Consider the following 25,317-nt stretch of genomic DNA (forward strand, 5'->3'; position numbering starts at 1 on the left):
AAGGAAAAAAATGCTCAAATCTATTATCAAGGATGCGATAAATGGACACTTAGATAATAATGATCTGATTGGGTAGTTAACATGGATTTATAAATGGGAAATCATGTTTAACATTAAGTTGAGGATATTACTGACATAATTGATAAAAAGTGATTCAGTGGATCTAGTATACTTGGATTTTCAGAAGGCTTTTAATAAAGTCCCCCACAGGAGGTTGGTTAGCAAAAGTAAAGCACGTGGGATAAGAGGTAATATACTGATATGGATTAAGGATTGATTAACAGGCAGAAAAAACAGAAAGTAGGAATAAATAGCTCAATCTCACATTAGCAGGCTTTAACTAGTGGGTATCCCAAGAGGCTCCAGCTGTTCACAATATATAATGATTTGGAGATCACTGGGAACCAAATGTAACACTTTCAAGTTCACGAATGACACAAATCTACGTAGGAATGTGTGTCATGAAGAAAATGCATAGTGGCTTCAAGAGGATTTGGACAGATTTAGTGAGTGGGCAAGAACATGGCAGATGGAATGTAATGTGATGTTATCTATTTTGGTAGAAGGAACAGGTATGCAGAGTGCTTCTTTGAAACACAGTATCAAAGGTTTGATTTAAAAGGTCTGTATGGCAACCAAGATAATCTTTTGCCTCCAAGATTTCTAACGTAGTTTGAAAATGTATCTTTTGCAAGAATCCACTGCAGCCTGCAATAATTAAAACAATTATACATGCTTTTAATACTTGTGTAGAAAATGAAAACCAACTAAGTTTAATTCCATTCAAGACAATATAGCTATAATTTGTAAGATCATGGTGAAGCCATATCTTCTAAAATGGCCAAAGAACATAACCCCAAACCACAAACATATTTCAAAATGTTCAGTGAATGGGAATGATTTAAGAGAAACATTATTGTGCTCACTTGTTTTCAATGATAAAACTAATTAGTCTGTGGCACAAATGCAATTCGGCGCTACTGTAGAAGAATGGATTCCATGTTGCAATGTAGCTCAAGTATTTTAGAAAGGATGGAAGCCAATATAATCGAGCATGCCAACATTTTTAGTCATTCCGTATTTTCCTGCAGACACCAGGCAAATATTTTACATAAATTAATCCTTTCCGAGGATCAAGCAGAATAGAAAAAAACCTCAGGGCCACTCAACGAGGTAAGCTTTCAGAAATGATGGGTTGATTTGAATGTGTAGTCTCTGGATACTATCCCTATAAATTTTCCCTAATAGCTCATTGAGCACTCAATCGATAAAGACAAGGGGGATCCCGGTCCAATCCCATTTCTTTGCTGAGTTATCTGGTCTCTACTCGGGTGGTGGTAGCTGACCTTAGTTCAGCTGGAGAAAATGGGTAAGGAACCCAGATTGTGAACCAGCTTGAAATGCACAACAAATGGATGCTGGTGATGACAATGCTATCCCACGGTAAGTAGTTCATGAGCATTCAGCGTCAAGATTAAATCCAAGAATAAGAGTTGGAAATATAATCATTACCTATGGAAGCACAACCCAGAACCAAGAGAGAACGAAATGTAACTAAGGTGTCTATAAATCTGGTGAATGGAAGCAGGTCCAAAGTGTGACAAATAGTACAAAAATGTGTGCAGGTTAAAAGGAGAAAAATAGATTACATACAATTTTGGATGTAATAAAGGAAAATAGGCCCTTATCTGAGGAGATGTCATTTAGTAATTTCCATGCAAGTAGGGACATAGACCTTTCAAAAATTCATTCACTATGATCAATGCTGGAAAACTATTGAAAGTTCCTAGAAGATTAGGACACGTAAATATTGATTTGTAGTGAAACAACAGCGCCTTGGTTAGGCCTCATCTGGAATACAATCCAGGGTTTTCAATCTGTTGGGCTAACTGGGATCCCTTCAAAAATGATAAGTGGGTTCTGATTCCAGATTTCTAATCCCATTCCTGGTGTGTATTAATTTCAAAGTGCCTTTAAAGGGTGCAGGCTGGTTCCTGTTAGAAGCCTGTATCTGGTACACCCAACCTGGCCTCTACTGGGGAGTTGGCATACTTCAACGTAATTGTCATGGAGTCAGGCCAGGTCTTTAAAGATTTGCGGTTCACAGCTCCTCAGAGGAGTCATGCACACTAGTCTGGTCGAGGGGACTTTTAAAAAGGCAAGTTTAAAAGCTCCTACTTCATGTCCCCTTTTCCAAGCTCTGTTCTTCCCCACTCCCCATGATCCCTCATGCTTCCAATGCCAAGTTCTGCCCTACCACCTACCCACCATGGCCCCTCATGCCAAACAATGGCATTTCCATGCCCACTGACCCACTATCCACTATACAAAACTAACAAAGCATGTAATGACAATAGGATGTGCAAAAAAACTTTTGAAAAAATTTATTTTCAACATAGCAGAAAATTATGAATCATAGGCATTTCATGACAAGTTAATAAAGGCTGAGCATCCAAACATGTATCAAATTTGTTAAAACCCCTGCACCATAGAAAAAAAAAATGTTTGATTGACACCTCAGGCTTAAGTGATTTCAAGGTTTGTATTTGGGCTCAATGATTGAAATTTTTCTTAGCTTATCATGAAATGAGGCAAGAGAGCTGAAGGGCCTTTTGTGTTTTTGTTTTAAATAGGACAAAGTACCACAGCACCGAGGTGAGCCTTTTAAACAGCCTGACTCAGACCAGGCAGCCCATGGTCATCTCCAAATTTCTCCCTGGGTCAGCCTGCACCAACCCTGCCCAGCAACAAAGAGCCTGCATTTGAGGAAACTTTCTTCCAAGGCAAGTGAACAGAGCTAGGAATCTTCCTGACTTCCGCTATCTATCCTGAGGATGACAATCAGGGCTAGAGTTTCCAGTTTTGGTCCTCTCACAATATGGGAATAGAAGCCCTGGAAAGACTAAGGAAGATCAATAGAGTGATACTTAGCTACAGGCCCACTGTTATAAAGTAGGCTAAAGATGTTTAGAAAAGCAACATGCTTGCTGCAGACACACACGAGGAGAACGTGCAAACTTCACACAGACACTCAGGCCACAATCGAACCCAGGTCCCTAGTGCTGTGAGGCAGGATTAACTATACAAACTATATAAGATGGGGATCACTTGTCTCTGAAACAATTTGTTGTTTTGTGCAATAATTCCCCTCCCCACTGCCACTGAACCAATCAGTGGGGGCATGGGAGAATTCCACCCATGCATACTCTTTAAATCAAAAAAACATAATGCCTGACATTTCCTTACATTTTAAAGGACATTTTTAATACTTCAATTTATAAAGCTGCAGATATTTAACTGTGCATTATATAGAGCTTGCATTTTCCTTACAGAACATTAAGTTCAATAACCTCAGTTTTCAGTTCAATATCCCATTCCCAAAAATCCTGTTACATAAACAGCAGCATAAAAGTCACAAGGACAATGGTTCACTGGTTTCTGGCACACAAGAAGTGACTTCCTGTCTCATGTGACTTCTGCTCTCCATACAACTCAATTGTTGATTAAAAAAAAACGCTACTTCCGGAAGCAACCACCCTGCTAAATGATATGAGCAGTTTTAAACTCAAGTTCGCAACTTAATTGGACACAAATTTTAAATGTTTGCTCACATCAATCAGGCTATTGCAGAATAGCAGAAGGAAAACTTTGTGTTAATGCGATTTGAATGAGAAGTATACTTTAAAAAAAAAATGATTTTTGGACTATCGCAAATATTTATTTGAATACTGAGGGAAAATCTGAAAAAAAATTAATACAGCCATTAACCCACATGCATCCATGGTCGACACTTCAATAACTTACGCATTAATCGTAAGTGAATACTGGAAATTCTTTTTGAATCTGTACACAAGAACTTTAAATCACAGTAAACTTGATTTCTCAACAGAAAATATAAAACAATCACCACCTGACCATTTCACAGTTACAGTGGCATAAAGTTTTTAAAATTATGAAGGAGAAGTATATATTTCACAAAGTCCTTGTCCCTAATTGCATTCGCAGGAATAATTAAGAATGGGCAACAGATGCTGGTGTTGCCAGCAATACCCACATCCTATAGAAAAGTTTTAACACAGAAGGTGGCCATTCAGTCCATCTTGTCCATGCCAGCGTGAGGACACCGAGGTGCCCTTTCTAACCCCACTTTCCTGTATCGACCCATAGCCTGAAGCTTACAGTACTTAAGGTGCAGATCCAGATAGTTTTTAAAAAGAATTTGGGAATCTCTGCCTCCACCGCCAACTTGGGCAACAAATTCCAGACACCCGTCACCTTTTGTGTAAAAAAGTTTTTCCTCAAGTCTCTTCTGCACCTACTGCCACTCATCTTATTTAGAACTCTCCACCAAGGGAAACAAATGAATGAATTTTAAATATTTAGCAAATTAATTAAATCAACTAATGATCAGTTAAAGCAGCTTCTTTTTAAATCCCATTAATTTCTTAAAATTTATTTCCTCAGAAATAATCGTTGCTGGCAAGGCCAGTATTAGTTGCCCATTCCTCGGGGCTCTTGAAAAGGTGATGTTGAGCTGCCTTCCTCAACACCTACAGTCCTTCTGATGCTGGCACATCCACAGTGCTTTTAAGGAGCTTCAACAACAGGAAAGGAATATAGTTCCAAGTGAGGACGGTGTGCTACCTGGATGGAACTTACAGGGAGTGCTGTTCCCATAAGTCTGTTGCTCTTGTCCTACCAGATCATAGAGGTCATGGGTTTGGAAGGAACAGAGGACAATAGTGTTGTTTTTAAAACCTTCAGGTGTTTCTCCCCTTTAAATATTTATGCTATTTTTAACAATCCAATAATTTTTAAAAATGTGACCACTGAACTAGATTTTTAAAAAGAGATATATATTGTTTTCACCTTAACCGTTTTTGTCCAATTTGTCCCTCCATCACTTCCAAACTTGTTCCTAAAAAAAGGGCAATTGTTATTTATTAAAAGTCTACAAGTGAACCGAACTCTCCAGACATCTGGCTCAAGTAGCCATTTCTCTGGCGTGAGCCTAGATCAGAAATGTCATAAATCCTATTAACAATGAATAGCATTAAAGTCCAGTCCAAGCCTAGCTTCAGATAAAGTTTATTTATTAGTCGCAAGTTGGCTTATATTAACACTGAAATGACGATACTGTGAAAATCTCCTAGTCGCCACACTCCAGCGCTGTTCGGGTACATCGAGAGAGAATTTAGCATGGCCAATGCACCGAACCAGCACGTAGGCATTGTTATTGGACGCCACACCAGCAGCAAGAACCACAGAATCATAAAACCCCTAGAAACCTTACAGTGCAGAAAGAAGCCATTTGGCCCATCGAGTCTGCGCTGATCACAATCCCACCCAGGCCCTACCCGCATATCCTTACATATTTACCCGCTAATCCCTCTAACCTAAGCATCTCAGGACCCGAAGGGGCAATTTTTAGCATGGTCAATCAACCCAACCTGCACATCTTTAGACATGGTTTAGGTATCCTCTTTATTGGTCATTTGTAGCATCCGAATTGCTGCTCCAGTTCAGATCAATTAACTCAACACAGATCAAGAACAAAACCAGGGTTTTCTGGTCTGAATCGTTTATAATTTGCCAAATGGCTTTTTTTTTTGCCAATTCACCGACTTCAAGATAAGGAATATTTGGGAAAAAGTGCTACTATTTGAACCTTATCAGCCATATGGTAAAATATTCCTGCCAAATATGGCTTAATAATAAAAATCATCTTAATTCAAAATCCATTACATTCTTAATGTAACCCTGAAAACTAACATTAACATTACAGTGATAGATTTTGAGAGTTTTTCCTGCTCCATGACTTTGGAAACCATGTTTACAGGTGCCACAGCAACTGTGGAAAAGTCCCTGAGGATTTCATCATGGTAGCATGGGAGTACAGTGTTATCACTGCTGCTTCACAGTGCCAATGATCCAGGTTTGATTCCAGCCTTGGGTCACTGTGGAGTTTGCACATTCTCTTCATGTCTGTGTGGGTTTCCTCCAGGTGTTCCAGTCTCCTCACAAGTCCAAATGTTTAGATTAGGTGGCTTGGCCATGCTAAATGGGCCCTTAATGTCCCAAGATGTGTAAATTAGGGGAAGTTGCAGGGTAAATATGTAGGGTTACAAGGATCGGTCTGGGTAACATGCTCTGTCAGAGTCGTTGGGCTGAATGGCCTCCTTCTGTACTGTTGGGATTCTATAATTTATAGTCAGATTCTCCTGATCACAGTCACCAATGAAAAAGATGACATCTCAAATTTTGGTTTAAAATTTGCCAACTTAAAATGGTAAATTTGGATCCCTATTGTTTGAAGTGATTTTCCTGTACAATATGAGTAGGGTTAAGTTAATTTTGATATGAAAGAATGAATTGATGGCTTATGATGAATGACAGTCTATGGACTGGGGAGAGATAAGAATGGACCATACTACACTTGAGACCTCAGACACAATGGTCTTCAAAGCATTCAAGTATAGGGAAGGATAGGGGGAGTGAATGATATTCAGGAAAAAAAAACACATAACTATAAATAGATAGATACCATTTTTGGTAAGTGTTCCACAAATCTGGCATTTTACAATTCATCTCTCAGCTTTTCACAGTGTCAGCAAATCTAAGTAATAGGGAAAAGACTTTAAGATTTAGTCTGTTCTCACTGATACCATCTGAGTCTTTCCCTTAAAAGAAAAACAAATCTCAGCCTCCAACACCTAGCAAAAAATGTCCAACTCTTCTCATCTGAAGTGATTTGATTTGCTTGTTTAAATGAATGGCCTTCAAAAGATCTTACAACCAAATCTAAAAGTCACCACCAAAAACAGCCAGCAGGAAGCCTTGTGTCTGAAAAGGAAACCACCTAGTCTGGCACTCAACCCTCAAATTCAGACAATTAGCCACAAAGCTACTAATAGATTAAATCATAAGCCCTGCTTCTAAAAACCAGACATACAGCCACAAAATGAGGCCATTTCACAATAGAAACTTTCATTTTTGGAAAGCACAGTTTAGATGATGTCTATATGGAACATGACCAACTATACCAACATACAACAACATTAAATTCCTTTGCCAAGGGCGTAGGTTTAAAACGTTTAGGAGTTGACCAAATTGCAAAACAAATTATTTTTAAAGCGATCATTCCAAAGACAAAAAAAATCAAGAATGCTTCCCATCAAAATGATTTGCATGCAACACGTGGACCAGGGACAACCCCTAGTGAAGGTTTACCCCATATGAATGTTTGTCCCACATGAACCTTGCATGCAGCTAGGTTTTCCCAAGCCTTCCTCAAACACAATGGTCACATCATTCTCCAGCAAACACAAATTGACCAAGTGACAAATACAACTGTGCATGAGACAACACCTTCAGCACTTTGCCCTGAGAAAAGGATTCAACTTTTCTGGATTCAACCACAGTTTTCAGCAGTTGGCAAGACTCTGCTGACTGCAAGGCATTGCACATGGCATCCATGTGAGCATCAGTTCTCTTTATGCTAACCCAATGACCTTTGTGAGAGGAAACTGGCTTTTTGCACTCAATGACTGTTCAGATGATACCTGACCACAGTAACATGAGCTGGCACATCTGTAGCAGTTATCCAGAAAATAACCATGATACCTCCATTCAGTAGCATTGCTCAATGCGTGCACTATTCGTAAATGGAGAAACATTGGATGGATTTACGAAGCATTTACCAGAAATAGTATCTTCCTATTTACAGTGTATATTTTTTCCCAGACATCATTCACTCCCCTTGTTCTTTCTGGACTTGAAGATCTTAAACAAGATAGTCTTCAAAGCATTCAAGTGCAGCATAGTCCTTCCATATCTCTCCCCAGTCCATACGCTGCTGGCTGGCATCTTCCAACCTCGTCCACAGCTGGGATTCTCCATCCCGGCTGCTATGAATGGAGATTTGGCTGAGCACCAAATTCACTATTCTGGCTGGCAGTGGTGACGAAGCATACAACATCATGAGCTGTCAATCCATTCTTTCAAATCCAAATTAATGGAACATAATTGAATTGGTCACCTACAACCATGACTGTTGGTTCCATTGGGTAATTCTTCAACAATAGAAGAGATCCTTATCCTGGACATTTCAGCTGCCACCTTCACCCAAAACAAAAATGCCAAGCAGCTTGGACACAAGGAAAAGGCATGTATAAAAGGGACAGTAATTATGCACAATACTTCAAAATGTTAACTCCCACAGAATAGGGAACTTCCAAGTTAGGTTTTCCCCATGCTCCATGAGGTCCACAACAAACACTTGCAAATTTGAGTTTGCTCCCAATGCCAGTAATTTAAAATGTGAACAAAGGTTATGAATACATATTCATGAATGTATTTACATATTTACAATGTAAATTATGTAAATAATTATGTAAATAATTTACATTGGGGTTAAAAGGGTAAGAATGAGCAGAAGTTGATCATAGAATTCTAACAGTGCAAAAGGAGGCCATTCGGCCCATTGAGTCTGCACCAACAACAATCCCACCCAGGCCCTATTCCCATAACCCCATGTATTTACACTGCTAATCCACTGACACTAAGGGCAATTTATCATGGCCAATTAACCTAACCCGCACATCTTTGGGCTGTGGGATGAACCCTACCAGATGTGGGGAGAATGTGCAAACTCCACACAAGAAGTCACCCAAGGCCAGAATTGAACCCAAGTTCCTGGCGCTGCGAGGCAGCAGTGCTAACCACTGTGCCAGAGCTTTGGGCAGTTTGGAGTTTATTTAGGATAGAGTTCAGAAGGTCAGGGAAAAAAAATGGAAAAATTTAAGTCTTGAAGCAATGAAGGTATGATGTAGAATTTCAGCAATGGTGCATGCGACTTGGTGATGGATAGGTTTGAAATTTGAGTTTCAAGATCAAGCAGCAAACCTGGATTTCACAGTGCCACGTTAAACTGGAATAAGTAACCATCAGAAAATCGGGAGACAAAACCGCAGTGAAAAATCAAACAGGTTGATTTTAGTCTTAGCAATGTTCAACTCAAAAAATTCTGGCCTCTCGGTCACTAATCAACCCAACAATTATCCAACACTTGCTTACACTTTCAGTTCAACACACAACTCCCTCTCTAACAGACTACTGTTTGGTTACATCCAGTCTAGAAAAATTACATTGTTCAAACGTCAGTTATAGTATGGAAACAGGCCCTTCGGGCCCAACTTGTCCATGCCACCCAGTTTTGACCATTAAGTTAGTCCCAATTTCTCACATTTGGCCCATACCTTCTATACCAATCTTACCCATGTAATTTTCTAAATGCTTTTTAAAAGACAAAATTACACAATTGCCTCTGGCAGCTCATTCTAGATACACACCAACTTCTGTATGAAAAAAATTGCCCCTCTGGACTCTCTTGTATCTCTCCCCCTCACCTTAAACCTATGCCCTCTAGGTTTAGATTCCCCTATCTTCGGGAAAAGATATTGACTATCCAGCTGATCTATGCACTTCATCTTTATAGGCTTCTATAAATCACCCTGTGCCTCCTACGATCCAAGGAAAGAAGTCCCAGTCTATTCAGCCTCTCCATATAACTCAATCTATCAAGTCCTGGTAGCATCCTAGTAAATCTTTTCTGCACTCTTTCTAGTTTAATAATATCCTTTCTATAATAGGGTGACCAGAACCGTACACAGTATTCCAAGGGTGACCTTACCAAGACGTCAACAAGACATCCCAACTCCTGTATTCAATGTTTTGACCAATGAAACTAAGCATGCCAAATGCCTTCGTCACCACCCTGTCCATCTATGACTGCACTTTCAAGGGGCAATGAACTTGTGCCCATGGATCTCTTTGTACTATGACTCTCCCAAACCCCCTTCCATTAACTGAGTAAGTCCTGCTCTGGTTTGATCTACCAAAATGCATCATCTTGCATTTTCTATCTAAATTAAACTCCATCTGCCATTCATTGGTCCACTGGTCCAATTGATCAAGATCCCATTGCAATTTTATACTTCACTGTGCAACGAACCTTGGTGTCACCTGCAAACTTAGGAGGCATGGTTAGTAAGTTTCCATTCAAATTATTTAAATAATGACAAATATCAGTGGACCCAGCATCGATCCCTGAGGCACATCCAGTCGCACACTGCCAGTCACCCACCTCCAATTTGAAAAACAACCTTCTATCATTAAGCCAATTTTGTATCCAATTGGCTACCTCACCCTGGGTCCTGTGAGACTCAACTTTATGCAACAACCTATCAAGAATACCTTCTAACAGCAGGGCACATGGTAGTACAGTGGTTAGCACTGCTGCTTCATAGTGCCAGGGACCCGGATTCAACTCCCAGCTTGGATCACTGTCTGTATAGAATTTACATGTTCTCCCCATGTCAGCGTGGGTTTCCTCTGAATGCTCTGGTTTCCTCTCTCAGTCTGAAAGACATGCTGATTAGGGGCTTGAATCTGAACATGCACCAGACTATGGCGACTAGGGGAATTTCACAGTAACTTCATTGCAATGTTAATGTAAACCTTACTTGTGATTAACAATTAAACTTTAAACTTTAACAACTTACTCACTACAGACGATAGGCTCGCTGGCCTATAGTTCAAGCTTTTCCCTGCAGCCCTTCTGAAAGTGCACAACATTTACCATCCTCCAATCTTCTGTTGATGGGTATTATATCACCAGTTAAGGACATGAGACAGATTTGACAATAACTTAGTGGCACTTTACCCATTATCTTACAGCATTTTATTATTTTGAATACAGAAGTAAATTTGGGGGCAAATGTTTTTGTTAAAATATTTTCATATTGCACTGAAGAGATCTTAGAAACTCAATTGTAACAAGTTCCATTGTTTTGGAAATTTTAAACAATTTAACATCCTTGTATATTAATTTGTTTTAAAATAACATCTGTTGACTTGAGATTCATATTATACCTCAATCTGTGCAGACAATTAAAGAAGGAATGAGTTTAATGCTAATTTCCTGCCTTTAAGTTTGTTTTTACATAAATATTTAGAATAAATACAAGCTGTTGTTGAAGCATCAAATCCTTCTGAATTCAGTGCTGTGTAAGCTCGTGCCATGTACGCATTAAGGAAAAGTGTAAAAGGTGAGAATTTAGGATAATGGTGCAAAAACTGCTTTGTTCAGCCTTGTCCTGCTTTGTGTGGTCCTTGCAGGAGTATTTGAGGATAAGCATGTTTGAAGACACTGATTTGGCACTACCAGCTGATATGATATGAGTGCTCAACCAGCTGATATGATATGACTGCAGTATCCCAATTTTGGGCAACACACATGATAACAGACTCTTCATTATTCACTCAAGAACAAAAAAGCGTGAGACTTCAAGATGGGCCCTATGCTAGCATTAATTTAAAAAACCATGCATCCTACTTACAGGTAATTTCCTGGAATTTTTTTCTACTGCAATGTTTCTTGGAATACTTTGGGATATTTTCAGGGGTGGTGTAGCAATAGAGAGAGAAAGGGTGGAGGTAGTTTGATAGTAGGAGGTGTTCACCAGGATTTTCCTATATGCTGGTCCCATCAAGGTGCTCACTCCACTCTTCTGCAGCAGTACCCGTATGCCACCATAGCCTCAGGTGATCTTATGCACGAACCATCCTTTATCCCTGGCAAGAGTGCAGGCAACTGGTCCTCCGATGACTCATCATGTGTTGATCCCAACTCTATAAACGTAGGTCCAGGGTGACTCAAGTGCCTCTTCATTACTGCTGTGCTGTTGTCCTTTTTCCTTCCCCTCAGTGACTGTGATTGGCACCATGACAATTTTTGGGTGTTGGAAAGCAAGAACTCAGAAGGGGAACGTGGCACGGGGTGTGATGCAAGGGATTGAGGTCACATCATGTGCAGCTTGCTCATCATGCCAGATAGAGGATAAGGGCCAATGGAATTGAGAATGAGCATAAGACAGGAACATGCTGTCATTCTCAATATTCTCAGTGACGTTGGATGTCAGAGACCCTATTGAGCTAGCATGGCACCATGATGCTGACAATCATCTCCATAAGGAGATAAGGTGTAGGGGTTTTTGCACCCCACCAGTTCTGCCCTTCCCCTTCTATTATGTGCCCCTTTGTCCTGAAAGAGAGAAGGCAGACATCAATGGGCTGCACAACAGTGTGTCTGGGTAATGTGCCCTGCACAGCTCAATAGTTTATGGTATATGAAGCCAGTGAGAGATGAGTGAGAGGTTGGCAACACTGTACGTGTGTGTAGGTGAGGTGGAGTATATGGATTCTAGATACAAGCCCTGAGTGCTGCTGGATGTGATGGGGTGTGGTGCATTGAGAAACGCAAGGACCCGGTGTTTTAGTAGGGTAATATTAAGATGTATACAGACTTTCACCTCATTACTGAGATTATTAGGCTTCTTGTGGCATTTTTGCCAGGTTCTCAGTTGCAGACTCAAAGTTGACCTCCCTGGCCACTTGCTTACAGTCCCAACTGAGGAAGATTTTTGATGACTTCCTTTATCCCAACAGTACCAAAGCACCTCACCTTCTGCCTACCTGCAGCTCCAGTACCATACACGCAAGTATGGAAACCTCTGTCTACCCTGATATATGCTAGCAATAGTTTACACTGTGACAATATTTTTGGGCAGCTTCCCTTTAAGATGCAGCACACCATGCACAGAGGCAACAGGCAACTTGGAGAACAGGGAAGGAACACTGGAGACATTTAGTCTAGTGTTACAGCCATGCAGATGAGGTAGGGATATGAAAATTGTGCAATCGAACTTTGATCTGCACGGTTGCAAACGTGATACTTCTCCTACCAGCCACACCCAAACACCAGGGCAAACCATTTTTCTACCAAGTGGATAACAAAAATATACAGCTTTAAAGTGCTGCATCCATGTAAAGTTACAGAGATGAAAAAGACTATAGCTGGTGTTAAAAATAACCAGTTTATAGATCATACTTTTTTTCCTTAGGAGTAATTGACTCAAAATAAAAATTGCCAAAACCCAAGCACTCCCAGAATAATGATGCAGACTTGCAAGTCACAAACAACGCTACGACAGCCTCCTTTTTCCTCCCATGTATGGATTATAATCGGTGCTAAAATCAGGGTCTACAAGGTCAATTTCTGAGATAAGCTACAGAAAAGAGATTCAGCAATAAGAATGAAAACAAGATGGATTCTTCAGGTGCCACCTGTGTACCAATTCTCCAACATGTAATTTGTTTAGGGCTTTAAGGCATTTAAAGTTTTAAATGCTAGCCTGTAAAAGAAACACCATCTGCAATAATTTAAAATCTGACACAATTTAGAGTTAAAACACATGGTGAATAGCTACTAGGAAACAGCAATTTGGAGAGAAAGAAAAGTTCTCTTAAGCCCTAAAGCAGTGTTTAGCAGATTGCTCACTGCTCTTTACGTTCATACATTTCCTTCAGAAATTCCAAAACAGATAGCATGCCAAGTTTTGTTAATGTGACTACAAACGCATAAAAGCAATGTACAAAACAAACATCTCTGTTAAATCGGTAATCATACAATTACGGTTCATTTTTCTTCCCAAATAAAGGCAATTGGAACTCTTAATAGAATAAACATAAAAGAATGTTCACCAAGCTGTTTCAAAAGCAAGGGGGCGGGTGGAGTTGGCCAGTTGTCAGTGGTTTCTGGTTGCTTCAAAAATCAGCAACAATAAAGAGATATATTGTTCATATTATGAAACATCTTTCAAGTAATTGTTCTAAGATAACCAGCTAACTCACATTGCCAATCATATGCAAGGAAATCCCACATGTCCCACTGTAGTCATTTAAATATTCAGCTCAGACTTCAAAGCTAAATTATATAACAAATTGGTTTTACTGGGGTAATGCTAATAGAATTCAAGTTGGTTGATGAAGTCAAAACTAAAACACAGCTTTTCTCTGTTGACTTTGTTCAGTTTCGTAGTTCATCCCTCATGCCCAGTGTCCCAGCTGCCCCCCTATTTATACCCTTTTAGCTAAGGAAAAAAACAATAAATTAAACAACAATCAAAATTGAGAGGGGGTAGCAGCCCTTGGTGGGACACTGTAACAAAAATTAAAATGGCAAAAAGGAAATTTAACACATCAAATTTCTGTGGTGATGGTGCACCCGTGCCCCTGTGGTGCCCACTGTTCACAGGCGGCCTAAAGCATGCAAGGGGACATTACGTGCTCCCTCTCCAAGGCCACACAGAGCCGTGAATATTGCCACAGTAAAGGGGTAGACAGTCTGATTGGATGAAGCACTCCACCACCCACTGTCTGGACCCGTTAATGGTGACCTTGGTTAGGACCAGGAGTCAGAGAAGGCCTACGAGGTTGTCCTCCTCCCTCCCCACCCGCTACCCTCCACACCAGGTAGCCCCCTATTTAGTTGTGTTCAAAGTATTTAATTAAACAATGCCCTTCACCTGGGTATCCTAACAACATTAACTGACATACCAGTGACAACTAACTGCATTACAACTAAAGAATTATTCTAAATCTAAAAAGTAACTTGAGTAATAAAAACTAAACAGCTCTATATCTGTCCATTTTGATATGTATTTTAGAGAATGCAACAGAAAATAATGCATCAGCTAAATCACATGATTAAAGCTCTCAAATATTTAAACCAATAGATTAGCTGGATAATTCAATATACAGCAGTGACTTTTACTTGTATTTCTACAATTTATTATAAAACTTAATTAACATCCCTATTAAATTACCATGATGATTCAAAAACTTGCTGTTACTAAGATTCAGCTAGAACAATTGCCCTGTAGCAGTGAAAATAAGATTACGGCAACACAGTCATCTTCAGGGGCCTGAAGGGATCCAATCATTAACAGTTTTTCTAAAAAAAATCACTTAAGCCAGAAAAGGCCATTCAAATTTGCTATAAAGTTCAATATCATTTCTACCGATTTTTATATCCTTCATTTTGAGATTTCTCTTTTGCATGATAAAATATTTATACGCTCAAGAAACATCTGCAGGAAAAAGTGCAAAATCCCTGTTTTGAACAAAAAAAACATTCAGGGCAGGATTTTCTAGCTGCGTTTGCCCCACAGCTGGAAAGTGCCGCCTGAGGTCAAAGGACCTCTGCATGGTCCATGTCCTGCCTGCTATGATTCCCATGGAAGCGGTATAGGAAAATTCCACCCATAGTTTATGTGCACGTTTATCCCATTCCAATCCTCTTTGGCTTTTTCTGACTCACCACCCTCTTTATCTAGGTCTTCTACAAGTCAATGACACTGCTTGGCAGTCAGAAGATTTGTTGAGGGAATTTTAGTTTCAATTCCAATTTTGCCTCTTCCCCTTTCATCTCACTTGCCTCTTCCAACAGATCATCAATCTACCACATGGCACTCTCATTTAGTGGCCACCCATGAATTAGCAAACTGACTCAGCGTGGTTAGAGGATTTACAAACTAAATAGTTCATTGGAAGTTGGAATTTGTCATATAGATCCTTGGAATGGCAGACCAATGCTTTCCCAGTGGAGTTGCAAGAATGCCTAATTTTGCACGTTTCCTCCACTATATCCCCCAACACAATGGCCCTGTCAACCATATCCAGCAGCTAACTACTATGAAAACAAACTTGTATAGCAGTGTGCTTTGTATCAATCTCAGAAATCAATACATCTTTCCTAGAAAAAAATTGTAAAATTATCTTTTGTTATATAATTATTAACTCCATATCTATTATTGGGAATGGACTAAACTGTGTTCCAATGATAAATAAGTTTTGAAATTCGCCAGAATGACAAGTTCAAGTTGGGATGTTTATTATTTAGTCTTCAGAAACCAAATATCTGCAAGTGATTAACTACTAAAAAAAAGTTACAATAATATCCAGCTCGAACTCTAATGCACTAAGAAGCTTTATGATTTTTGTAGGAAGTTGATGTGGACTAAAGTACCTGCATTCATAAAAGAAAAATCTATTTTCACAGCAAAAAGAAAACTTCCCTTCCACTGTCCAAAGTTCAAGATCATATGATAACATTTAAATTTTACTTTCCGCAGGAATTACACACCCCCTTTTGCATCCTGTTATTCACAAGAGTACTTTCCTTTTGGCTAATAACATGAATATGAAACATATTTCAGAGGGCGGCCTTACCATTAAAGAAACTTTTAGCTCGGAGATAACTGACACTGAGGCGGAGAACAGACAGCTTGTCCAATTTGGCTACAACATCCTGTGGGAAGGGCAGGAGGCTGGCTAGGCGCTCGAGCTCTGCATTCAATCTGTCCCGATGCCTTTTGGATGGATTTGACTTTGCTCCTTCAGAGGCTGGGGCTTTCACGCTAGAGATAAAAAGAGAAAAATCTTGCATTCATAATACAATTTTTTAAACTTTCAAGTCATGAAATTCCAAACGTTAAACACACTTTCAACCTGTGCCAAATAGCAAACTTGTTACCATGCATCTCTCAGAGTGACAACACAAGTAATTCCTAAGTAGTTATAATCTACTCAAAAAGGATACGTCAATAAATAGAAGATCATACGCAATTCTCTCTTCATAAACACAGGATTTCAACTGCAAAAAATGCAATTTTCTGGCAAAGTGAGTGGCAAGCGTCATCAACTGTGGCTATCCAATTTCTATTTTGTCACCAGCTATTACATGAATCTTAGTCAAATTTTATAAAAGTATAAAGGAAATGAAAAGAGAAGGAAATGAAAAGAGGAGAAATAAATGGGTGATATTTTCACTGTAAAGTTCATTATGGTCATTTTGAGTGAACATTTTCTGGTACCCTGGTTTACAGTGACAAATGGGTCAGATTGAATCAGAAATCCAAACTCAATTTGCCGATATGAAATTGCCAAACATTTTAAAACAACTGGCACCAGTGTCACCTATGCACCTAGCAACTTGGATATAATTCTCAAAAGTAAGCATGAGCTAAATCATACTCCCACCCACCCCTGCCAAACTTATTCCATCTGAAAAAGCACATCAATTATTCTGTCCTCACCTATTATTAAATTAAGCTGTCCCAGTCTAACTCACTGATTGTTTGTTCTCGACCACTAGAATGATCACTCTCCACTCCAAGACTGGTCTCACTCCTTCATGTTCCCTTCACTGTCCTGCTGATTATTGTTTTTAGTGTTGTTCCTTTGGCTGTAATATCCCCAGTCCATCCATGCATGGGTTAGAGCTTTTAACACTCACAATGATGCAGTAAACTAACTGCACTGAATTTGTTGTTGGAAATTCTAAAAGTACTTTCATTATGTAGGGCAGTTTAAAAAGTTAGGGGCAAAAAGATACAATTGTATTATAATCAGGCACGGCCAATTTATTTATTCATTTTTAGTCTACGTTTCAAGCTGTATCTTACTGCAAAGTATTATAGATTACAAGTCTTCCATTTAGCATGCACTTCCCTTTTGTCACATTTACTTCCTGAGTCACATTTTTCCTCATACCTGATTATGTTTAACTGGACAGCCACATCTTATTTACATTTTTGTCTTCCGAGAGATGCTGCTGCTCATAAACTGCCATTTTCCAAGTCAATTTCCACAGGTGCTTTTATTCTTTGTATTATACAATGATATCAGGCAAAGTTTATTCAAATTTGGCTTCATTATTTTATGTATATATTAATCTAACCTGCTCACCTTGCTCTCAGTCTTTATGTCCCCTTGCTCTAGGCATTGCTTTTTCCCCTAGGTTTTACACTGCTCATCTACTCGCTCTTCAGGCTGTTATATGTGTCCCTGTGTTCTTTCTTGTGGCTGTGGTTACCTACCAGCCCACTGGCAGTGCTTGTTTACCCACTCAGAATCTGATCAGAGTTCATATTACGCTCCCTTGTCTATTTCCCAGTACTAAACTGGCTAAAGTTCTTTTTTCCCTCCACTTCATAGACGATAATACTATTGAAAAAAAAACTAATGCTGGTAATCCTAATTTAGTGATGGGAAGCTTTCATGTTCGTGTTGATGGGTAAAAATCAGGGAGATATAGGTGAGTATGACTGAAGGAGGTAGAAGGAGACAAGAACGTAATGGAAGGGGAAGCGCAAAGGGTAAATGACAGGTGGGGGCAGAGGAGAATAGATGTTGGTGAGAATAATGATGTAGACTGTGTGGATGTAGTGCCTGAAGGGCGAATGCAAAAGGGAAGTGTTATATATTAGATGTTTTGATTGGTAGCACTAACAAAAGATGCCACACTGTAGGTTTTGAACCAACTCCATACAGGTTTATTGAACAGCTGTTGCCGGATTAAAGTCCGACGTAGAAGAGAGATAAAAACCCGCCAATGACTCAGGTGACTTCACTGTAGGTCATATGACGAATCACAAGAGATGCATTGCTTTACAATCCAGAACAGGAAAGAGCTGTGAATTCAATGGGAGTAAAGGAATGGTGACAAGAGAAAAAACACAAAATTGAGGCAATGAGAAGGGAGTTTCCACGGCCTGAAAAGTGGATTTTCAAGAGGGTGGTGCAATTTGCATATTCTCAGGTCCCTTCCTATCATTGCACTCGTTACCTTTCCATCCAAGAGAAAAGACAGTAAACAATGTAGAAATGGCAGGGAGAAGACACACAAACTTGCTTTACAACAAGACATGGAAAAAGTGAGAAAGAATGCATATTTCCTTACTTAAGTAAAAGCTTCCCCATTGAAAATATAATGTGGTGAAAGTTTAAAGAACTAAAAATTCGTAAAACAATTATAAGAAAGGACTGATTCATGAAGATATGATGTACCATAATCATGAGGAACGGAAACATAAAAGCAACATCGAATGGTTTGGTGAAACATGCACATTTCTAACCACAACTAACCATAATTTGTTTGCATTTTGAATGTGGGAAAATGTCTACAAGCACATATTTTTTTAAAGTTGAGTTTCAGCCCAGATTTGAATTATTATTCAACAAAGGAAATGCAGTTTGAAAAGTGCTTGTAAATTTGAGGCTTCAACATTGAGGCTACATTTTCTGATCTCAACACTTTTTTCTTCTAGTGCAGCAGATGGGCGAGGTGAAAGGCTCTTACACATATTCATTCATGCAATACCATTGAGTTCAACTTTGGTTGCAGGACAGAAGGAAGCCATTTAACCCTCGAGTGAGCTGGGTTTCTGCAAATTAGCTAGTCCCAATTCATACCATTTCCCCTTAACCCTTCAGGTGCTTATCCAAATCCCCTTTGAAGCCACAATTGAATCTGCCTCCACCACTTTTTAAGACACTATGGTTGCAATTGTCCCAAAAGTGCTGAATTGGCAGGAAAACTGTTCTAAATCCGGGTCGTTTTGTCAGTTCAGCTTCTCACTTGAATCTGTGCACCGCAGAGGTCCCAATCGGGAATGTCATTAAAACCTGGGGGTGGGAGAGGCTATTCGCATCAGAGTCTGACAGTTCCGGAAATCTGTGCATGTGCAGTGGCCTCGATCTGTCAGTCTCCCTGTTTGCCGGCCAGCCAAGGATCCCTGTAGTGCTGACCCTCCAGCCCCTCCCCCACCCTGGCCCGATCGCAGCTCCAACAACAATTCCTAGGCCAGCCCTGACGCCCCCCGACCCCCCACTCCCCCGCCCCGGAGTGCCCCAATGTCCATCCCCCTCACCGCAGCAGACCCCCTCTCCACAATCCCCCCCTTGGGGGTCTAACCCCTCCCAGTGCACCACACCCCCAGTCTGCCCCAATCACTGCCCTCCCTCCATCCCAGACCAATCCTGTCTGCAGAGTGGCAGCAGGATCCCCCCTACACTAATCGCCTCTAGGCCCCACCCACAATAGGTCCTGCCCCATTGGCACTGCCCATCGGGTATTGGGCAGTGTGAAGGTGCCCTCTGGGCATGGGCACTTTGCCCCTTGGGCAATGTCAGGGCACAGGCTGGCAGTGCCATGGTGCCCATGCCCAGGGGACATCACCCCTGGCATCCAACCCCCCTCGGGGCCCCGATTTCCCCCCCCTTCATTTAGGCAGGGTCTCCCGTTAGTTACCCAAACGTGGGGAGCTAGTGTAAACCCTGCTGGAATGAAGCATTCCTGGCGGGGTAGGAGATTCAATCGGGACCTGAAAATTCTTGATAATTAGATTAAAAATACATTTAAAACATGTTAAAAACAGATTCAAATGACTTGTCTGCCTTCCCACTAGTTTCCAGCATTGTCTGACCAGCAATTGCTCACCAACTTTAGGAGATGCACGTGCGTAAATCCTGGTACAATACCAGCGACACACATCTCCCACCTCAACCTGCTAGAAAAGTTATGGGTTGCGTCAGGAGAACTGCAGCCTGTATTTCAAATGATAACCACTCACTGTGTAGAGGTTTTTTTCCTCACGTTGCTTTGGCTAAAGAACCCAATCTGTGTTTCGGATTCTTGATGCTTCCACCAGTGGGAACAATTTATTTTGATTTAACTGTCTAAATTGCTCATGATTTTGAACACCTCTCTCTCAAGGAGTACAACCCTAGCTTCTCAAATCTATGCATGTAACTCAAGTCCCTTATTCCTGGAGATAAATCACTGAGGTCAAAACACAAAGAAAATTCAAAGAACAATCAGATGACACTCAGCTCATAGAATGACAGGACACTTCTGGACATTAATACAAGACCAGAGTGTAGACCAGCCTTCATAACCAGAATGCTAGGCAGGTCAATATAACTGCTTCCAGGAAGCAAAGTGTCTCATCTTGAGGAAACAAGCTACATATTCTACTGCATTGGCAACTCAAAGGACCAATCGGTCAAATAGGCTTTTGCCATTTAACCTGAATTGGCATGCAAGCTGACTCCCTTCCTAAGGGTATTCATGGTACTTTAAATAAGTCTTTGTAGAAACCATTAATGACACAAAGAAAAAAAGTGATCAAAGCAGCATTCAACAATGATTTCATCTGGATCAATGGAGTACCACACCAGGACAAACTCATCATTCTTGATGATTTCAAGCGCTATTTTGGCATAAACTGACATACGGAACACCCGACGATGTTACAGTAAACTCTAATGTCCAACTTCTTCTACCCAAGTGCAGCAAGTTTGGCCTTATCATCACAAACATAATCTTCCAATAAGCTGACAAACTGAAAACAATGTGGATGCACCATAGATCTAAACAATGGCACATGTGGACTACATGGTGTATGACAGATCTCAAGGATGTGCACTCTACTTAGGAGGTAATGAACGCTGATCATAGCACCTTGCTTCTGACAAGCCCAAGGTCTGACCAGCTTTCACATGATAACATCCAAAGTGCTACATGTAACTATCCTAACTGATTCAGTCAAGAGACAGGAATTGGAACAAAATTAATAGTAGAGCCTACTAATAACTTAGAAATTAAACATTTCAGATTCTTGAAAGAAGGTAAAAGATGTCATTCATATTGCAGTATCAGAGATTCTTAGGTTTGGCAAATGGAAACACCAAGATTTATTTGGCAAGATACCTGCTGACATTCACAATGCTCACAGATTTGACATACCTGACAAAAAAATGCCAGCAAGAAAAGCCAGCTACCATGAAGCAAAACACAATGTTGGTCAAACAGAGAGATGAAGAACTGATGGTGGTGGAAGAACAAGGCTGTTGAGCTTCAGGAAGCTACAAAAAACACAAACTGATAAAAGGTTTCAGACTTGCCTATGAGGCCAAGATTAATGGTACAACATCTGTCCTCCCTGTCAATGGCAATCAGCTCCTAACAAACAATCATGAGATTCTCCCTCACTGGGCAATGCACTTTACCAATCTCCTGAACAAAGGATGCACAGAATACAATGATGCCACCAAATCACTTCTACAGCATTGCATTCTGGATAAGCTTGCTCTCCAGCCATCACAAAGTCACTAAATCCATAAAGCAACTCTTTGTGGTTAAGTCCCCAGGTGCTGATGGCATTCCGCCTGACGTATTCAAATATATATATAATTACAAATTAGGAATGGGAGAGGATCATATGGAGGGTAGTGCCTGCTTCGCCATTCAATATTATCATGGCTGATCTTGGGCTTCACCTCTACTTTCCAGCCTGCTTCCCTCAAACTTCGATTCCACGAAACACCAAAAATCTGTCCACTGCAGCCTTATTCAACAATGGCACATCAACCAACTCTGGGAGTAGAACAATTCTAAAGATTAACAACGCTAAGTGAAGAAATATCTCCTCATCTCAGTCCTAAATGATCAACCCCTTCTCCAGATAAACTGTGTCCCCTTGTTCTTGATTCTCCAGCCAGAGCAAGTAACCTCTCTGTCGCTACCCTGTCAAGCCCCGTTATAACCTGAACATTTCAGTGAAATCAATTATCATTTTTCTAGACTATAGGCCCAATTTCCTCAGTCTCTCTTCTCAGGAACTAATCCACTGAACCTTCACTGTAATGCATCCAATGCAAGTACAGGGGTGGTTAGGAGGTTCACTAGGCTCCACTGTTGTATCTGGAAACTGAACAGTCTGCCCCAAGATTACAAGAATGTTTCAATAACTCACCTAAACAAGTGAAAAGGGAGGCAATTCTGTCTCTGACAATTATCATGGTATTTTACTTTCTCCCAACAATGGGAAAAATGGTTGCAAGGGTCATTCTCAACAGAATTGGCACTCATCTTAAAATTTTGGTAGTCAGAATCATAATTTTTGTGCTGGGTGAGGAACAGTCAGCATGGTCTTTAAGGCAGGTCAAATTCAAGCAAAGCCCTGCGAGCAAAAAAAACAGACCTCCACATGGTATTTGCTTGCTTGACCCAAGGCCTTCGACACATGAACTCCTGTGGAAGGTGCTGTACTAATATGGCTAACTTGAGATGATGATTAGGATGACCCACTCACTTCATGATAGCCAGTGTGATGCAGAATGGTAACTGTTTAGTTACTTTTCCTATCACCAGTGACACCAAGCAAGGCCTCCTGATGGCTCCAGTTTGTCATTTGCTTTTCGCCCACACTCTTTTGTGCTTTCAAAGATCACGATATAGGGGTATATTTTCAGTTTCAGGACAAACTGCAAACTCTTCAATCCATAGAAGCTCAAGACTAATGCAGAAGTGACAGAACAGCTATTAAGGGAATTCTTGTTTGCCAGTGATTGTGCTCCAATAGACTCCAGAGGACCTCCAACAGCTTGCTGTCCAATTTGCCCAAACCTCAGACCACTTTGGCCAGATAATAAAAGCAAAATACTGAAGAAGAGCCATGTGGATTTGAAATGTTAACTGTTACTCTCTCCACAAATGCTGAGTTTTTCTAGTACTTTATTTTATTTGGCCTTACCATTAGGCTGAAAATGACAGATATTTTGTACCAACCTGCTCCTGGTCACAAACTCCAAAACCCCATAGCCACAATCAATCATACATCCCTCAACCGGATTCAGAAATTCTGCTACCTTGGATGTATCCTCTCCAACAGCATCACTTTGGATGAAGAAGTCATCAGTCGCCTGGCAAAAGCAAGTTCAGCATTTGGCAGGTTCACCCACAGGCTTTGGCATTTGCTTCTAAACAAAGAAGAAAGTCTGCCAGGTAGCGGTTCTCACATCACTTCTCTAAGGCTGTGGGACATGAACAATCTATTGGCGGTGTCATATGAAGCGATTAGGTGCACTCTACCTCCACTACTTGCCACGTATATGCAACATCAAGTGGGCATAACACTAAAGTTTTTGCAAGGCACCATATACCTGGTAGAGAGTATGCTCATCATAGCTCAACTTCACCAGGTCAGCCATATGGATCACATGAAGGATTCATTTTTACCTCACTTTTCTTGAGGTACCCTACTACCAGCTGAGCATGCAAACCCACACCACAGGGCACACAACTGAGACACAAAGACATTCTGAAAGCTAATCTCAAAGCCTGCAAGTTGAATCCAACTACATGGGGGGAACTAAACAACTACAAAATCTACTTTCTCAGAAGACTAAGGAAATTTGGCATGTCAGCTATGCACCAACTTTTACAGATGCACCATAGAAAGCATTCTCTCTGGTTGTATCACAGCTTGGTACGGCTCCTGCTCTGCCCAAGATTGCAAGGAACTACAAAAGGTTGTGAATGTAGCCCAATCCATCAAGGAAACCAGCCTCCCATCCATTGACTCTGTCTACACTTCCCGATACCCTGGCAAAGCAGCCAGTATAATTAAGGGCACATGCACCCCGGACATACTTTCTTTGTCCTTCTTCCTGCGGGGAAAGGATACAAAAGTCGGAGGTCACATACCAACCGACTCAAGAACAGTTTCTTCCCTGCTGCTGTCAGACTTTTGAATAGACTTACCTTGCATTAAGTTGTTCTTTCTCTACACCCTAGCAATGACTGTAACACTTACATTCTGCACTCCTTCTCTATGAACGGTATGTTTTGTCTGTATAGCACGCAAAAAAACAATACTTTCACTGTATGTTAATACATGTGACAACAATAAATCAAACCATAAAAAAAACTGCACAGATCCAAAGGGAGGAATCTCTGTCATCAAACAATCTCAACATTTGAGGAGAACAGAATCAGGCCCCTACAGGACAAGCAAGCATTCTGCAAAACTAGTGTCTTCATCCACCCCTACAATAATTACTTCACATATTTGCAAACTGGTCTGAAAATGACAAGGTACCACATGGTAGGTTGTTGCACGAGGTTAAATCTCACAGGATCCAGGGTGAGTTATCCAAATGGACACAAAATTGGCGTCTGTGTGGTTGTAGAGAGTTGTTTTTCAAACTGGAGGCCTGTGACCAGCGGTGTGCCTCAGGGATCAGTGCTGGGTCCATGTTATTTGTCATCTATATTAATGATTTGGAGGAGAATATCGGAGGCATGGTTTGTAAGTTTGCAGATGACACTAAGCTTGGTGGCATAGTGGACAGTGAAGAAAATTATCTCCATTGCAACAGGATCTTGATCAATTGGGCCAGTGGGCTGACGAATGGCTCTTGGAGTTTAATTTAGACAATTGCGAGGTGATGCATTTTGATAAATTGAACCAAGGCAGAGCTTACTCAGTTAATGGTAAGGTGCTGGGGAGAGTTACAGAACAAAGGATCTAGGGGTACATGATCATAGCTCCTTGAAATGGAGTCACAGGTGGACAGGCTGGGGAAAAAGGCATTCAGCATGCTTGGCTCCATTGGTCAGAACATTGAATACAGGAGTTGGAATGTCTTGTTGAAGTTATAAAGACGTTGGTAAGGCCACACTTGGAACACTGTGTACAATTCTGGTCACCCTATTGTAGGAATGATATTATTAAACTAGAAAAAAAGTGCAGAAAAGATTTACTAGGATGCTTCTGGGATTTGATGGAT

General features: G+C 40.6%; 1 protein-coding gene across 2 annotated transcripts in view; it reads right to left on the reverse strand.

Moving 5' to 3' along the window:
* LOC145355308 (aryl hydrocarbon receptor-like) overlaps nt 1–25,317 on the reverse strand; it is a 181,345-nt gene that overhangs the window by 145,492 nt on the left and 10,536 nt on the right. For both annotated transcript variants that reach the window (XM_080207266.1, XM_080207257.1), the window contains exon 2: nt 16,132–16,319. In XM_080207266.1, coding sequence (XP_080063392.1) covers nt 16,132–16,319 — 188 coding nt within the window. The remainder of the gene's footprint in view (nt 1–16,131; nt 16,320–25,317) is intronic.

The sequence above is a fragment of the Carcharhinus amblyrhynchos genome, chromosome 2 (genome assembly GCF_965287045.1).
Source record: "Carcharhinus amblyrhynchos chromosome 2, sCarAmb.v2.hapA, whole genome shotgun sequence".
NCBI classification, from domain to species: Eukaryota; Metazoa; Chordata; class Chondrichthyes; order Carcharhiniformes; family Carcharhinidae; genus Carcharhinus; species Carcharhinus amblyrhynchos.